Consider the following 18,626-nt stretch of genomic DNA (forward strand, 5'->3'; position numbering starts at 1 on the left):
TTACTTCATTCTCCCTTGAGCCCTCTTTCCCTCACAAATTAAAAGGGTTCCCTGCTCTTCCTCCCAGGAAGTACAATCACTTGTTTCTCCTCCTCCCGACACCTCCATTTCCTAGCCCTGACTGCACTGTGGGCTCCCGACATTCTCTGAGCCTCCGCTTCAGGAGGTATCACCTTCGGGAATCCTCAGCTACTGCCAAATCTTCCCAATGCCACACACAGAGACGGGATTAAACCCACCGTTTCTGCGAGGATAGTTCTGTACTGGTCACATTCTGATTGTAAAGTGCTTTGAGCTTCCTCTGCTTCTCTTAACTTAGGGGCTAAGTCCTGTAAAGGTGAAAAGAGTTAAGATTTCTGTTAATCGCTGAATATTTACAAACTGCTACCGCCTAAGGAAAGGCAGCAAGCATTTCTCCGCTGCCCTCCCCCATCAAAAGGCCACCTGAACGCTTTAGGCTTGTCTCCCGTCACACGTCACCCTTACAAGAAAAATTTCAGCAAAGAAACCAGGATTCTCAAGGCACCAACTCACCAAAGACTCTGATTCAGCTGCCTGCTGCTTCAGAACTTCACAGCTCTTTTCCTTGAACTCTTGCAGCCACCCATCGTAACCCTGAAATGCCCCCAAAAAAGAAATGAGTCAGAACTGGACAGAGTGCGGCCAGTAGATTCAAATAAATTTCCGTCTCAGGTCTGCCGAGTGTGGCCTTCATTTTTACCTGTTGTGCTGCTACAGTGACCTGGGGAAAGAGAGACTGCAGCAGCTCTTTCGTCTGTGTCTGCATGAAGCGGAGTTGCTTCTCTGTTTCTTCCTGAAAGGACAGGCGGTAAGTGCATGGTGAGCTATTGATGACCACATAGACTGGGCACATTTAGAGTGGATTTATTGTTCACACTTAATTTTGAAACGAAAGAACATCTCAACTCTTCAGTGGGAAGGACATCTGTGAGTTGCTTGTGGACAGGACTCATGTCTACCAATTCTATTGTACTTTCCCTAGTGCTTAGTGCAGTGCAAAAGTCTCCAGACGGGTTCCAATTGTTCCCACACCCCACCTCCCTCCCCAAATGACCCAGCAGCATTCATTCAATCATTCAATTGTATTTACTGAGCACTTATTATGTGCACAGCACTGTACTAAGTGCTTGGGCGAGTACAATATAACAATAAACAGACACATTTCCTGCCCACAACAAGCTTACAGTCTAGAGGGACTGTAGGCAGAAGAAAGGCTTGGTGTGCATGGACGTCCAGTACACGGAATTAATCTGGTCAAGGGCAACAAAATGGCTCAATGAGATCAACAATAGGCTGTACACTAATTGCAGCTCTGCTTCTGGCAGGGAGGTAAGTCAACCACTGAAGACAAGTCTGTTCTCATATAATAGTAATAATGATGGTATTTGTTAAGCGCTTACTATGTGCAAAGCACTGTTCTAAGAGCTGGGGGGATACAAGGTAATCAGGTTGTCCCACGTGCGGCTCATAGTCTTGATCCCCATTTCATAGATGAGGGAACCGAGGCACACAGAAGTTAAGTGACTTGCCCAAAGTCTCACAGCTGACAATTGGCGGGGCCGGGATTTGAACCCATGACGTCCGACTCCAAAGCCCGGGCTCTTTCCACTGAGCCATGCTATGGGGAATCTATTCACAAGGCTGCCATGAGGGTTTATAAAAAAAGTTTCAATATATGTAATCCATAATGCCTTATATTTAGATAATGCTAGTATGCATATATGCAGCATGTAATGTACATTTTTCCATGTAATTAAAGGGTAGTTAGGTAAATATGGTAGATACTTGCAGCCCACAAGAGAGAGGCAGTGTGGTTAAAGGGCAGCTAGACAGATAGATCAATCAATCGATGGTATTTATTAAGCACTTACTATGCAAAGCAGTGTATTAAGCGCTTGGAAGAGTACAGTACAACTCAACAAGCAGACACTTTCCCCACCCATAATGAGCTTACAGTCTAGAGGGGCAGACAGACATTAATAGGAATGAATAATTTATAAAATATAATTTAAAAATAGGTACATAAGTGTTGTGGGGTTGGGGGTGGGGTGACTCAAATGCCCAATGGTCACAGATCCAAATGCAAGATAAATGTGGAAGATACATGCAGTTCACAAGAGGGAGGTAGTATAGCCTGATGTAAAGAGCACAGGACAGATAGGGAATCAGGAGAACTGTAGTCAAGTCCCAGATTTGACCCTAGTGTGCTGTGTGATGCTGGGCAAAGCCCTCGCTGGGTCTCAGCTTTCTCATCAATACAATGGGGATAAGGAAAGCACATAGCTTACCTCAGATTTTGAGTTCTGTATGTGCAAGGAGCTGTGTCCACTAGGATTATTTTATATCTTCCAAAGCACTGAGCCCTAGTAAGTGTTTAATACGCTAATATATAGAGTCAATTCTGCCACGAAGTGTGTTTAGTATTCTATCCGAAATGTATAATGAGGAAAACACAGAATTAGGGAACACTCTTCTGACAACAACCCTGTCTGGACACAGTGTGTCGCGAAGTCAAAAGAAAATGTAGTACAGCGGCATTCTAGGCCTGAGTATGACAACATATGTTTTCCATAATGGAAGTGTCTTCAAATAATTAAGGTATTTATTGAGCAATTACAAAGTGCCAAGCTCTGTGCTGAGCTCTGAGTAGATACAAGATCACTGGAGTGGACACAAGTCCAGCCCTAAACCCCATGATTAAAAAGGAACCGTCTGTAAATGCTTATACACAAATACACAAGAAACTAGGATTAAGTTGTGTGAACATTTATCTAACTGGTAGGAATAGCATTCTTCCATTTTTAGTAAATTTCTGAAACTCCTCCATATCATCTGAGCACTGACATTCTCCATGGCAAATATTTTAACATTTAGAAACAAATGCACACTAGAAAGATAAAAATGAGTTGTTTAAAGGCCCACACCTTCAAAAGACTAACAATTCATATCTGATTTATTAAAGCTGCTTTTTAGCTTTGTGGTCAAGTGAGTTTTTCGATTAGTAAGGGTGAAAAACTAATTCATAGAGTTGGAAAGAGAATAACTCGTGCCAGGGCCAATGCTATTTCTTCCAATACCTTTTCATCAGTGTGGTGGCTTTTTTAAACTGTATTTTGGGAGAGTATTTCTTAAGTGTTTACTACAGTGCCAGGCACTGTTCTACGTGCTGGGGTAGATACATGCTAATCAGACTGGATCCAGTCCTGTCCCACATGGGACAACCAGTCTTAACCTCCATTTTATAGGTCACACAGCAGACAAATGATGGAGCCAGAATTAGAACCCAGGTTCTTCTAACTCCCAGGCCCAAACTCTGTCCACCAGACCACTCTGCTTCTCCTTTAGTATCACCGAGTGTCAGACCTAACTGAACTCACTCTCAGTAGCGGTGTGACCATATTCAAATAACAATAATGATGGCATTTATTAAGTGCTTACTATATACTACACCAAGTATACTACACCACTATATACTAAAACAAGATAATACACTGGCTGTTAAGAATTTGGTCAACCTCTCAACAAAATCCAATACAGAATCTCTAACTTATTAGCAGTGTTTCTGTATTGGTTTCTCAAGGGACCCACTGAAGCTTGAACTCTTAATGTTTACAAAGTGAAAAAATCTCATTCAAGAGAAGAAAATATAGTACTTCCAGAGACTTGGTTTCTTGAAGGATGTGGAATACAAAGCCAAAGCTTACTGAAAATTCTACGCACCATTTTGGGTGAGAATTGGAATTTAGGGTGGGTTTTACTAAATGGACAAACATTGTCAGTATTTTCTTAAGCATTATTATAGAAACCAGAGAGGGAGTGGGACCTTGGCTTTGGTGGAAGAACTCAGCTTCTCCTCGCAAGCTTTCTCAGCTGAAGATAGAGCTTCCATGGCTTTCCAGTTTTTCTCCCGGAGGTCCTGAAAGGACAAACATAGAAAGAAGAATGAAAACAAAATTAAACGTACTTCAACAAAACAGACAAATTTATAAAGTTGTCATGACACCTTTTTTCCCTCCGAGGGTGGTTGGAAAGCTACACATTTATTCTTCTTAATATGGCAGCAGGTACCTTTATCTTGCCACAAAAGAACCTAACTGATTTTTTAGTAATACCTCTCTGCAATCATTTCACTAGATTTCCCATTGTCACTGCCTGGAAATTTTTAATCTCCATGAACATTAATGTATTGATTTAACATGGTGCCCCACACTCAGCTATAAGTGGGCAAAGTATGAAAAATATTTTTTAAAGAAGCTCCACTCTAGAGCACATCTCCATCTTGCAGCTCCATCTTGACCTCTTGACCAAGTCTTGCCTCTGGCCTGCAACGCCCTCCCTCTTCATATCTGACAATTTACTCTCCCCACCTTCAAAGCCTTATTGAAGCACATCTCCTCCAAGAGGCCTTCCCTGACTAAGCCCTCTTTACCTTTTCTTCCACTCCCTTCTTTATCACTGTGACCTGCTCCTCTTATTCATCCCCCCTCTCAGTCCCACAATACATACACATATCTGTAATTTTATTTATTTATAGTAATGCCTGTCTCCCCCCTAGACTGCAAGCTCTTTGCAGACAGGAAATGTGTCTGTTATACTGCTGTGCTGTACTCTCGCAAGTGCTTAATACAGTGCTCTGCACACACTAAGCGCTCAAAAAATATGACTGATCGACTGACTGACCGTCTCCAGAGGTTCTGATACATTCTGGGCATGACAATCACACCACCCTTTGATGTCCCAGATCCCAGTTAGCAGCAATGGCTATCACTGACACTCACATTGTTTTTTGTCTTTTGCTGTTCAATGGCCTCCTTCAACTCTGTGGCTTCCTTTTCCAAGGTCGACAACTGGGCCTCTCTCTCCTGCAGCCTGAAAGAGAAAGCCCCAGACTCACTTCCAAGTAGCCACCACAAAACTCCGCTGGGATCTGCTTGAAGTAGTTGGCTTCTCAATGGAAAAAATATATCAGTCACCATCTCTTTGGCTCAGTATGCCTCTTGAGGACTTTCTGGCCCCTTCCTCTCTCACCCTAACCAAACCTCTCCCCTTGCAAGTGAGCATCATGTCAGTTAACACCTAGGTCAGAGCACAGATAAATCTAATGGACGGGAGCAGCAGGGGCTAAACTAGGACAATGCCAATGCTTCTGGCTAGCTCACAGCCATATTTCTCTCAGGCCCAGGGACTGTACTAAACTTCATGGTGCCTTCGGGACCTGGCTAATAACGTCCCCAGTTCCCATACAGTGCTAGAACAGTTTATACTCCTCCTCCTAGCTGACTGCCTCACTGATCTTCACATACATACACCACAGAATTCTTTTTCTTTTTGATATAAAGCCTAAGGTGAAAATTCCACAAAAAGTTTTGACACGATTCACAAAGTTTCACCCGCACTTAGCAACTTCCACCCCTTCTATGGGTCCTCATTTCTATAAACAGTGTAACTCTGAGTAGCTATAACCACACAGATTCTCAAGAAAGTCCAGGAACTGCAAGGCAAAGTAGAGATCACTAATTGTATTTCCGGCCCCTTGCTTGATTCATTGTAGTCACTGGCAAGAGCTGATTTGCTCATTTCTCCCAAGAATCTGATGATACAATGTTCAAAATCACACTTCACTGCGGAAGGGTGGAAGATGCTGAAGAATTTTTTTTTTCAAATTATCTGCTTAGTCAATATTTCAAGTTCTTGCTTTTTTGAAAGGTAGTCCCTATCCCAGAAGCCAGTAGGACTAACCAAAGATTCTGACTTCACATAAGCAAACCAACATCCCATTTTCCATCCTGGAAGACAACAATGGATGGCAGGGCCTCTGAAATCCTTCCTTCCATGTTCTCCCACAGGCCTTCAGCTGCTTTTTAAAGAGCATGCCTAACACACACACACAACACACACACACACACACACACAGTTTTGCCTCAGAAGGAAGTACACAACTCAAACAGGGGTGACTCACCTAGTAGCAGTGGCCAAAATAAGAGAATGGTGTTGAAACAACATATTGGATACATCTGTATTCCAGCGGTGCAGGAAATGTGCAGTGTCCAAAATGGATTTATATGGATGAAAGGGCTTTGTTCTCTGAGCAAAGTAACCCTTCTGTGACTGTTAACTCTGATACACTCATCCCCTGTGATAATAAACTGTATGCCCTCTAAGGCTACATTCATTTGGGGGGCCTATCAGGAACTCATTGCTGGCTCTTAGCAACACAAAACACAAACAGTAAGGGACTAGAGGACTTTTATTTAAAATATTTTTGAGCGGTAATATTGAAAGAATGTAGTATTGGTCTATTGGCTTGCTGATACCACGAAGTTTCAGAGAGGAATTCTCTCATAAGAACAAGTACTAAGTTGTTCAGATTACTACACTTTTGACCAGTGAAAAGAAATCAAGATCAGGGCTGTCTGGGATTCGGGAATCAAAAACTAGCTAAAGTAGGAGTTACAATGACCCCTCCTTCAAGCTTTCCAACCTTATCATTAATTATTAATCATATTTATTGAGTGCTTACTGTGTGCAAAGCACTGTACTAATCTTCCATGTTACAATCCAGACACGCAAAGTACAAAATATCTGCCAATTAACCAATTTTTAAAGCCAGCTCATCCTCCATCCCCACAAAAGTGGATTTATAAAATAAATGAAATTGGCAATCTTCTCTCCCAGCTAAAACTGTTACTGTCCTTGAGACACTGAAGAGTGGGGAAGGTAACTCTGATTTATTCTCACTACAACAGTTTCCTTCAGCCAACAGCAGCTTCCAAAGTCATACTCTTCCCCAGATTCTCAGTTCTCATTTGAAACATTTCTTAATGTCTATGCTCTTGGTGCTATCAGACAGAGCTGGATCTGCTACAATCTCAGAGTTGGCTAAGGTTCAACATGAACAAAATGGTCATTCAGCTTTGCTGATCTTACCTTGCTTGCAGCTGGTTCATCTCTGCTTGGAAAGAGGCCTACAATTAGAAAGAAAACGTGCATTTATTTATCATGACATCTATTCTTTCCATTTCCTTCTAGCCTTGGTTGTGTGCAACAGCCTTACAAAAGGGGTGGAAATGATTAGCTTTGTCTTTTCATTCTGGCCCCAGACTAGGTGGAAGTCAAAGGACCTAGAATTTACAAAGCACTTCTCGTTTGGTGAGATCAGAGCAAAAGCGGGAGATGTTCACTTATTTCACAGTTCCTTCTGAAGGAAGGAAGCTTAATCAAGAAAAAAAGCTTGAAGCAGGCTGACCTGCTCATCTTTGGCTTCTTTGGCTTGGCCAGCCTCCAGGAGGGCCTCAATGGATTTAATTCTTTCTGTAAGCTGTGCATTTTCAGAACTGGCTTCAGAGAGCTTTCCTTTGAGATGGCTTAGCTCTTCAGACTTGCTTTTCACCTCTTTTTCTGTGGACTGCAATTTACTGTGCAACTCTAGAGTGGGAAGAGAAGGCAAAAAGAACGGGTTAAAAATCAGGAGAGTACATGCTGAAGGATATCCTTCTGTCCTGCTTTGCATTCATGCTGCCACAGCACCTGGATCTTGTAGCATTTCTCACCCCCAAAGGATTTAATTAGTTGCTTAAAGCCAGAGTTGGTAGCCAAATCCTGGAACATCAATCTAACTCAATGTCTTACTTCTGGAAAACTCATCTAGCTTGATTCTTAAGGAAGGGAAAAGCACCCAGACCCCCACGAGTGGAGATTTCACTGGTAAGATTTCCCAGAAATGAACTCCCCTGTGGGTTCAGGGTCACTTTAGGAGAGAGCTCAGGAGATGGGATGTTGGAATAGCAGGTTTTGCCACATTCTTAAGTAAAATTAACAGGACTGAACTTTAACAATGCCCCTTTACTACACTTTTCCCTCCAGCAGCTGACCCATTCCCTAAGGCAAAGTTTGACAGTATCCCAGAATCAGCCAAATTGTAACAAGATGGACTTTGTGGGCTCCAAAAAGATCACTGTGGGGGGAAAACACACACAAGAAGCTGCTAAAATCAAAACATGAAGACTAAGTCCTTCCATTGTTAGCGCTTGTTCAGAGCAGCCTCTCCAATGCCTCATTAAATGCTCAATTTTTTTAATGGTATTTGTTAAGCACCTACTATGTGTCCAGCACTATTCGAAGCACTGGGGTAGACAGGAGTTAAACAGGGATTCTCCCACATGGGGCTCACAGTCTAAGTAGGAGGGAGAACAGGGATTGAATCTCCAATGCTGCAGATGAGGAAACAGCCACAGAGAAGTTAAATGACTTACTCAAGGTCACACAGCAAGTCCAGGGCTTAATCGATCAATCCATCAGTGATACTTACTGAGCATTTGCTGTGTGAATAGCACCATATTAAGCGCTTGGGAGAATTTAAGAGAGTTGGTAGACATGATCCCTGAACAAGGAATTTACTCCTTGCCCTGTTAGGAACTTGCCTCTTTACTACCTTTCCAACCCTTCTTTCGTTTCCAGGGCTAGCTGCTCATGTCCTCCCGACACCCGCATGTGTCTGTCTTAGTGTCTGCTTCAGCCTAGGCATGTGCCCTAGGGGATGATTTTTAACGGTATTTGTTAAGCGCTTACTATGTGCCACGCACTGGAATAGAGACAAGGTAATCAGGTTGGATACAGTCCATGTCCCACATAAGGCTCACACTTAAACCCCATTTTACAGATGAAGTAACAGGTTCCAGAGAAATTGAGTGACTTGCCCAAGGTCACACAGCAGACAAGTGGCAGAGCTGGGACTAGAACCCCAGTCTTTCTGACTCTCAGGACTGTACTCTATCTACTAAGAAGCAGCGTGGCTCAGTGGAAAAGAGCACGGGCTTTGGAGTCAGAGGTCATGGGTTCAAATCCTGCCTCTGCCAGTTGTCAGCTGTGTGACTTTGGGCAAGTCACTTAACTTCTCTGTGCCTCAGTTACCTCATCTGTAAAATGGGGATTAAGTCTGTGAGCCCCCTGTGGGACAACCTGATGACCTTGTATCCCCCCAGCGCTTAGAACAGTGCTTTGCACATAGTAAGCACTTAATAAATACCATTATTATTATTATTACTATTATTATTATTATTATTACTAAACCAGGCCACTTCTAATTCACACTGCAACAGGTTCCTTGGTGTCTGACTACTGCGCCTGTGAGCCTCCTCCAACACGATGGACAGGAAAGCCCATTCACGTCCCCTTTGTAGGGGCAGAATTCCCAGCCCCATCTCCTTGCTACTCACACTCAAAAAAAAGGTTTTTAAATTTCTAAACCACTGGCTATACCATCATAGTAAACCCCGATCTTTGGTACGTTTTTGGCACACAAATTATAGTTACAACAGCTTCAGCAATTTAGAAACGAGAGAAAAAAAGAAGGATTGAGTGAACTCAGAAGCAGCAAGCTGGAACTTCCAATTCAAGTGACCCACGGAACCCAGACCCCAGGGCAGCAGGCAAAGGTCAGAGGGGTGGGGACCCAGGCGAGAGAGGGCAAGGTGACTGACCCACCCTGGCAGCTGTCCCTACAACTTCCACCATTTCGCCTACTCCCAGCCCCATTTCCAACACAAACAAATCCCAGAAAGCAGGAGTCCCAGCCCCCGGCTTTACCCTCTGCCTGGGCCTCCCGACCTGAAGATGGCCAATGGCCACCTTACGGCTGGATGAAGAGCCTTGCCAGACCAAAGGTAGGCATGAACTGGCTTGGTTTCTTCTTTACACCCACATTATCTGGTGCGTACAGACATACAAAAACGTTTCCTAACCAGCAATGTTCTTCTGCTCTCCTCTGGCTTTCTCTGCCTCTGCCAGCAGATTTCTGTAGCTGGTATGGGATTTGCGCAGCTCCCCGCTCACTTCCTCCAGTCTCTTCTGCAGGGTACCCTCAGTTTCCTTTTGAGAAACCTGCATAAAAAGGAAAGGAGAGAGCTGAATTCCCAAACCTGCCTATCTGATATTTTACCCCACCAACAGGACCATGTGGTCTCTACTCATTCACTGTCAGCTTTGGAATCATCTCTGAAATCATTATGCATGTGCACAACACCTATGTAAGTCTCATCCGGGCGAGCGGGACAGAGGCCTTGAGCTAAGATGAAAAAGGTTTACAAGAAGTAAACTGCAATATTCAGGGAGTTGAGGGACAGATACTAAGTGAAGGGCTGAGGGAATAGTGGGGAGTTAACCTGAGGTAAACCTCTTAAGAATGCTGCATTTACCCTCATTTACCTTACACAGCTTAAATTAAAGCACTCTGGCAACCCTGCTGAAGAAAATTATTTGAAGAAATTATACTAACATTTTGTGGTAGGAAAAGATTTTTCCTAACGCAAAAAGCAATCAAGAATGAGCATTCCCTTTGCCTGGAAGGGACAAGAAATTCTGAGTAGAGAGACCCAGTGCACAAACTGGAGTCCAGTCCTTTGACACAGAAATGTTCTAGTGTGTGTTCTTTGACACATAGCAGCCTAAGAGCAGGGGCGAGGAGCCACATTCCTGACCTGGAGCTGGTTTATTTGCTTCTCATAGGCCAGAGCTTTTATCTCCAGGTTCTTTTTCAGCTTCTCTTCCTGCTGCATGGCTTCGGTTTTGTCAGTCAGTTCCTTCATGAGCTTACCGCACTCTTGACGCAGCCTTGCCAACTCAGCGTTCTGTCTGAAAAATAGTTGCACAGCATGACTTTAGCACAGATTTAGCATGCTTAGGAGCAGCATGGCCTAGCGGGAAGAGCCCAGGCTGAAAGTCAGAGGACCTGGGTTCTAATCCCAGCTCTGCCACTTGTCTGCAGTGTGATCCTGGGCAAGTCACTTAACTTCTCTGTGCCTCAGTTTTCTCAACTTTATATAAAATAGGAATTCAATACCTGTTCTCCCTACTTGAGGTGTAAGCCCCATGTGGGGCAGGGATTACGTCCAATGTAATTAACTTGTAATTAACGTAAGCGCTTAAAACAGTGCTTGACACATAGTAAATGCTTAAATACCATTGCTGCTATTATTATTTATTATAACATCCCAAACCCAATGGCCTCAACCTCCATGGAATGCTGGACCCCAAATATGAAATTCCAGCTAGACAGGAGGACCTATTACCAAAACACCAAAAAATATGTCAGAAGCCAGCAGATGCCAGTTGGTGATGGAAGTGGAAATCCACAACTAGTCCCCTTGCCACGGCAAGTGAGATGAGTCAAAGGGTTCCTCAACCTAAGGTCTTTCTCCACTTGCAAAGAAGCATGCATAAGCATATATGCATCCATGGGACAGAACAGAACTGCTTCAAAGCCATGACCAATGAAAAAAGAAGTAGCAAACCACAGGCCCAGAGTAGAATTCTGGCTTGGAAGAGTTTTAGTCTCACTCTATTGTATTTCACAGTACCAAAGTACACGCTGCAAGAAATGGCCTTTTACTTTAAATCTACTGAGATGACCTTAGAGATGCCAAAGAAAATAAATTTGCAGATGCTACAGGGAAGCTAAATGTCGAGCCACGGGATGCATCCCGACGGGTGGTATTTTCAGAGATTCGGTTCCGTGCCAATTCTTGGAAGGGGAGAGGGGCAAAGAGTCACCACCACCTGCTGACAAATCAGTATATTGGCTAACTAAGGCTGAACAGATCAATAACTACAGAAACTCAGATGCTTGGATGACTATCTCCCCTCCGTGACATCTGCAGCAGCTTTGGCCAATGACTAGGTTGAGGTTGATGGATTTTATCTGGCCAGAAGCCACCCTGGGAAAATCCACTTTGGGTGGGACATTCCTGTGAGCTCAAGATGCTCCAGAGCAGGCTGGAGAGGGGACAGGGAATCAATCAATCAATCAATCGCATTTATTGAGCGCTTACTGTGTGAAGAGCACTGTACTAAGCGCTTGGGAAGTACAAGTTAGCAACATATAGAGACAGTCCCTACCCAACAGTGGGCTCACAGTCTAAAACGGAAGGGAAACATCAGACGACATACAGAGTTCTCCCACTCCCTTCTGCATCACCCTGACTTGCTCCTTTTATTCATCCCCTCTCCCAGCCCCACAACACTTTTGCGCATATCTGTTACTTATTTCTTTCTATTAATGTCTGTCTCCCCCTCTAGACTGCAAGCTTGTCATGGGCAGGGGATGTATCTGTTTTATTATTGTATCGTACTCTCCCAAGTGCTTAATAAAGTGCTCGGCACACGATAAGTGTCCAATAAATACGACTGACTGACCGACTCCTCCTCAGCAGTGCTTCAGGAGCTGGCCCAGACCAGAAGCTCACCCAGAAAAGATCAGGGAGATTCCAGAGTTATGCTGGGCTTGGGGTGAAGCAGGGGTGGTAGCCTCCCAGCTCAGCCATGTTACAGCAAGCTGCAGTGGCTGGCCAGTTCCCTCTTCCTTTCTCTCCACCTCCTTCTCTACTGTCCTCCCCCCTCGATAGCTTTATAATCCACACCACCACAGTGAGGAAGTCGGGCAGTCCCTGGGGGCGACCCCATCCATCAATCCTATATTTTCCTCTGCTGTGTCAGTGCACAGCTTGTAGGGAATAAAAACACTCTGCCAGACAAGCTATGCTTTCATGTAAGTTGTAAGCAATTGACTTCTCATAAGCACACGTTAAAGTAGCATCATCCAAAGCAGCAGGGCATGAGAGAAAGCTTGCACCGCGGCAAAGTCTTGCAGAAAAAAACCTCGAACTAGGAGTCAATTTCTGGTCCTGGTTCTGCTACTGAAATGCCTTGGGCTAATCAATCAATCAGTGGTATTTATTGAGCGCATACTGTGGACAGAGCATTGTACTAAGCGCCTGGGAGAGTACAACCGAGGTGGAAGACATGAAGCCTGCCCTCAGGGAGCTCAGTCTAACTTGAGTTGAGAAGCAGTGTTGCCTAGTAGAAAGAGCATAGGCTTGGGAGTCAGAGAACCTGGGTTCTAATCCTGGCTCTGCCACTTGCCTGCTGTGTGACCATGGCCAAGTCCCATAACTTCTCTGGGTCCATTTCCTCACCTGTAAAATGGGGGCTCAATCCCTGTTCTCCCCCTTAAACGGCAAGCCCCCAAATAAGCTTTTAACAAATACCACAATTATTATTATTACTCCCAACTAAAACTTGGCGATTACAAGAGCAGCCACTACCAACCTCAAAGGGTAAGCATACGTGAATGAAAAGGATTTTCCCAAGTCTTGTCAAGAAACCAGTATATAGATCAAGGTGCCAGAGGCACCTAGAGCCATGTGAGCACTAACCATGAGAAACCACAGCACAGTAAAAGTAACGCCTAAAGGTTTGGGCAGAGGGTAAGTCCCAGAGACCGGATTTCCGACAGACTTCAGATCACAGCTAGAGAACCACGTAAGATCTCTGTAATGCCCTTTTGGAGACAATACAAACTTCTTGTCATAGGTCTTAGGAAGCTTAGGAGTCTGGATACACAAGCTTGAGACCTGGAGACCATGATGAAGATTGACTGGGCAGATTAACCCCAGTATAATCATAAGAGATGCAAGCAGCCAATGTCTCCATTCTTCACAGTCCTTAAGCAATCAGCTCCTCCTCCCAAGACATGGTCTCATTTTTTTTAAAAAAACGGTATTTGTTAAGTGCTTACTATGTGCCAGGGACTGTATAGTACTGTCAGATTTGGACACAGTCCCTGTAGCACCACCACAGTGAACTAGTTCATATTATTCAGTATCGAATTTCTCTTTCTTCAACTTACTTGCTCTCCATCTGGCTAGTTGCTTGGTTCAAAGCATCCCTTAGAATGGAGTTCTCTTGCTGTAAACGAGCCAGCTGGGTATTGGGTCCATTTTCCAGCTGTTCTTGAAGGCTTCGGATCTGCAAGAGGAATTTGGAGAGAGGTCAGACTTTGCGATCAATGAATCAAAGGTATTTACTGAGCGCTTACTGTGTACAGAACCCTGAGCACTTGGGAGAGTACAATACAACAGAGTGGGTAGACACATTCACTGCCCACAATGACCTAACGGTCTAGAGGGGGACATAGATATTAATATAAATAAATTATGGATATGGACATTAGTGGTGTGGGGCGGAGGGTAGGGCAAATACCAAGTGCCCAAAGGGTACAGATCCAACTGCAAAGATGAAGCAGTAGGGGATGAGAATGAGATGAGAAACGGATGGGATTAGAATAACCCTGGTATTTTTCCTTTCATACAAAAAGAGCTTTTTCTGGAAGAAAGGAAAATGAGCTTTACCAGGCTAAAGGAGAAAACTTCAGAACGCCAAACAAGGGTGCCAGTTGGGTGAGTCGCAGTGCAAACCGGGAGTGATGTTTCCTACGTATTCCCACTCTTTCTTGATGTATTACTGAGTTTTAAAAATCCTAAACCCAACCCTCTGTAAGAGTTAGCCTAGAGATGCAAAAATGTTCCACTTTACTTCATTTGAGGTGGGCTTGAATTGTCTTTGATGAGACAAAATAAAAGCCACAACCAAAATCTTTAACCACCCAAGAGGAAGATGCACTTTATTCCCTGCTCCTGACCCTGTGCTGCTTTCCAGAAGATAAAGGCAGGGGAAGCCATTAGTAGCTGTTAGTTGAAACCTGCGACAGGTGTGGGATGAGAAGCTCCTTCCCAGGGCCCAAACAAGAGGACTCGACCCTACCTCCCACCACCCTCCGCTTAGCAAAACCTCGGCCTAACCTCAAAACAGTCTTTGGTCTCTTTCCAGCTGCACAGCCGCCCTCTAGATTCTAGGGTTAAGTTGAACTGCCAGCCAAGCATTTCCCCATCTGCTGTTAGGGGCAACTCTTAGGAACACAACAAAGCCCCCCAAAACACCATCGTCCCATCCAACCATATGTTTCCTCTCCCAGCCGGGCTAAGGTTCAGGCTCTGCTCCCCAGGGCAGGGCACATCTGCCTGCAGCAGGATGCTGAGTCTCCTACCTTTCCTTGCAGCTGCTGGACTTCTTTCATGTGGCCCTGGTAGCTGGCCTGCATGCGGGCTTGCACCGCGGAGAACTCTTGCTCGTGAGCCATGAGCTGCTTTTTCAACTTGGCTTCTCCAGCCGCTGCTTTTGATTTTTCAACTGCGAGCTCCTGGAAAGAAGGAGACAAAGAGGGTGTCACTGGTTGGAAACGGAAGAGGCTTATAAGACTGGTGCCCATGCTCTGGCCATGCAGGATTATCTTCCAACTGATGTCATAACACAGGACATCAATCAGGGGCTGAGAGCAGACTGGAGACCAAAAGGCATATCATTCATTCGTTCAGCAGTATTGAGCACTTACTGCATGCAAAGCACTGTACTAAGTGCTTGGGAGATACATTATTACAATAAACAGACACAGTCCCAGCCCACAATGAGCTTACACAATGGTTGCTAAGCGCCAATATATAACAAAGCTAACTCCAGTCAAAAACTGCAATAATACTGTTTGCCAATACTAAAGACAAACAGCAAGAAAGCCTTTTCAATCGCTTCTGGAGAGGCTGCTACATTCTGTACCTCAACACCACCAAAGAAAGGAAAACTCCACATATCATACATGCTACGCTGTACCAGTTTTCCTTAGTCCCGCTTTCTGACTGCAGTGGGCTTTGAGTAACCATACTACATTTAAAATAGTCCTGGCTCCATCCAGCAGCATTACATCTATCTGGGTCCCCCAGACTGCCATTCCAACAATGAAATCTTCGCTGAAGAGTGGAGGGCAAGAAGGTGCGCCGAGTGGGAGGGAAAATATCAGTTCCTTCTCTCTTTTTCTCTCTATTTGGACATGGCAGCAGGAACATTTGCTCCTCCTTTTCTAAAGACTGATCCAGCAATACAAACTCTAAAAAATCAAAAAGCGACAGAGCCTGGCATCTGAGCTCCTGAGTTTCCCTCCTGCTCGATGGAAACCTGATAGAGCAACACTTCCGATTTCCCAGGAGGAAAATCAAGTAGTTTCTAGATCAGGGATTGGCAAAAAGGTCAGAGGAAAACAGAGGTGCGGGATAAGGTTGTGCTGAGCTGGAGTGACCACAGGATGCCAGTGTTGTTCTTCTCTGGGGGAGCGAAGGAGACTATGGGTCACACAACTGAAGAGGCCTGAGGAGCTGAAAAGGATCTGCGTTGACACCTGTGAGGGATGCATTAAAAACGGTCCCGGCAAAATGAGGATCTTCTAAACCTCATCTGCAGGTGGTGGGAAAAAGCCAGGCAGCAACTTAACTCCTGGACCCTTGAAGGGTTTTTGTGGGGAGGGAGGGAAGGGATCACACAAAGGGTGCCCAAGATGATGAAAGCTGTGGCTCCAACGGAGCAGGAGTCCCTTGGGGAAGAGTCACCATCCTATTCTAGTGTCAGAAGACGAGGTCACTGACCAGATTTCTTTCAGTAGACGCTCCTGGGCTCCCCGGAGCCACAGGTTAAGAAAAGCTTCAGGTCACAGGGAAATTCACCAAATGCCAAGGACTTGTGAACAACTCCCTCCCCTCGACAGCTCAGAGGCTGGAGGCTGCCTTCGGGAAAGACCCCCGCAGGCCCTTGCCGAAGATCCCATTTCTGAAGCTTCTGTGGAGTGAGATCTGGGAAAGAGGGGGAGCAAACAACCTCCACCCTAAATGGATGCCTAATACTGTCAGAGAAAAAGGGAGACAAGGAGAATCTGGATTCCTACTGTATGAAGCACAGACATGGCACAGGATGGGGATGACAGACTGGGGGTGGGGAAAAAATTAGGGGATGTGTAGAAAACAATGGGGTAAAAATCACCAAGACAGTCCAGGAATCCACACGGATTAACCCAGATAAATAAAAATCCAAATAATTACGTAGGATCCAGTCCCAGTATATAGAAACAAGATATTTTCAGTGGGGAAAAAGTAAATGCAAGTCATTCCCATTCTTGAGTTGAGCTTGCAAGCAGCACTGACACCACCTTCAGTTAGGGGCTTCTTCTTCCCAGGAGAAGCCCTGGACAATAATAATTTCCCAGTTCTTCCAGGAGGCCCTCTAATCACCTTGTCACCCGAAACTACAGCTCTACCCAGAACACCTTCTCGGTGTGGTTTCCTCCACCCTGGAGTGCCATCCCAGGAAGATGATTCCTCAGTGTTTATAAGTGTTATGCTAATGGTTCCCACTAGAGTCAGATTCCCACCTAGGAGCAGGCTGGGAAGTCGCTGGGTGGAGCCAAGCCAAGAGGCAATTTCAACTCACGTGGATTAATGATGGTAAGATGTAGACAAACAAATCACACAATTATGAAAGACTAGGTAACAACCGCAATGAGTTAAGCCCTTCCGTGAGGGAAGTCACCCTGGGGTGGCTCCTTCCAGACTTCAGGTTGGCTGTGGAGAAGGCAAAGAAGTCTCAGAGAGGAGCAGGGTTGAAATTGTTACTCCACTGTCCGTGGCGAAATACAGGGAGACAAGAGCTGCCACCTACAGAAGTGGCTGGTTCTGGCACGTCCTCCTTTTCATGAAGGGAGAAAGGTGGTGGCTCCCACTGTCCTGTGGGGAAGGAAGGCCCTTGGGACTTGGCTTCTTGGGCAGCAGGCCTGACAGGCCTACAGCACCTGCCAAACACACCCTGATCACCAAAACACTCCCAATTCAACCAAGCCAGGAAGTTCACATCAGCACTCTTCAGTCTGAAGCAATCAGGAGTTTGACATTTTTTCCCCCTCCTTTCCTTCTGGGTGTTTCCGGGCAGGGAAAACCCAACTTCATCTTGATCCACTTGCTAACTCTCCCTTTAAATTGTTCTGAGATATATGACTCTGCCAGTGAGATCTGGCTGCAAGGGGCTATTTTATTTCCTTTAACTATTACTATAGGGTTATCGCCAGCAGGGCCAGTCCTCAGACCTAAGCTAAATTTACTCTGTTTGGAGAGAACTGACTGGAGAAATGCCTTCCAGCACTCTCTACACAGAAACCAAACAATATTCTAATCCCGGGGTGCGCCTCAGGTGACGTTCTAACTAAATACCTGAAGAGTATTATTAGCTTCTTATAAAACCAGGGGGGATCTTGTTACTCAACTCCTTTTGTACTTTCTTTGGCCTAAAATTAACAACATCAGTGTCTTGCGGTGAAGCGGAATGATATTTTGGCACATCCACTTCAGAGGTCGACCTTTACCTTCCTGGGAAGCTGAGGCTCTTCCTGCTGAAGAAGGTACAGTTACGGGGGCCCGGTACTGTCAGGACCCTGGGAATGTTGAACACTTTGAACAGCCCTTACATACCAAGGGTACTTGGGAAATGGTTACTGGTTGGTTGGCAAGAGCCCTCACACTGATTCTAACTTGGAATTTTTCATTGATTTGAGTGGCTGAGTGTGGATTAAGACTCATCAGCCACACTTTTAACCGATTAAGGTGTGGGCGTCACACTGACCACCACAGGCTGTGGGTGGGGAAACAGCTGGGATGGATATGCTCTACTTAGAGCCGGTAGCCTTGGATCTCTGGTTCTCACTTCTGATTTCCACTTAGGGAAAGACTTTCTGAGCATCAGACTCAAGCTCAAGACCAGGAATCGGAGCCTGTTAACCTTCCAGTAGAGAATGGTCTGGACACACCAAAGATTGGCATCCATTCACACAGAGAAGCTGCACGGTTTAGGGAAGGAGCATGGCATAGGGGATAGAAATCAGAAGGTAATGGGTTCTAATCCCAGCT

At 45.0% G+C, this 18,626-nt stretch overlaps 1 protein-coding gene across 1 annotated transcript in view; it reads right to left on the minus strand.

Moving 5' to 3' along the window:
* RRBP1 (ribosome binding protein 1) overlaps window positions 1-18,626 on the minus strand; it is a 68,917-nt gene that overhangs the window by 11,260 nt on the left and 39,031 nt on the right. The window contains exons 6-16 of the mRNA XM_038751129.1: window positions 14,900-15,052; window positions 13,703-13,821; window positions 10,497-10,650; window positions 9,762-9,900; window positions 7,268-7,446; window positions 6,949-6,986; window positions 4,800-4,890; window positions 3,845-3,937; window positions 722-814; window positions 535-615; window positions 240-329 (exon numbers count right to left, since the gene is read on the minus strand). Coding sequence (XP_038607057.1) covers window positions 240-329; window positions 535-615; window positions 722-814; window positions 3,845-3,937; window positions 4,800-4,890; window positions 6,949-6,986; window positions 7,268-7,446; window positions 9,762-9,900; window positions 10,497-10,650; window positions 13,703-13,821; window positions 14,900-15,052 — 1,230 coding nt within the window. The remainder of the gene's footprint in view (window positions 1-239; window positions 330-534; window positions 616-721; window positions 815-3,844; window positions 3,938-4,799; window positions 4,891-6,948; window positions 6,987-7,267; window positions 7,447-9,761; window positions 9,901-10,496; window positions 10,651-13,702; window positions 13,822-14,899; window positions 15,053-18,626) is intronic.

The sequence above is a fragment of the Tachyglossus aculeatus genome, chromosome 9 (assembly GCF_015852505.1).
Source record: "Tachyglossus aculeatus isolate mTacAcu1 chromosome 9, mTacAcu1.pri, whole genome shotgun sequence".
Lineage (NCBI taxonomy): Eukaryota > Metazoa > Chordata > Mammalia > Monotremata > Tachyglossidae > Tachyglossus > Tachyglossus aculeatus.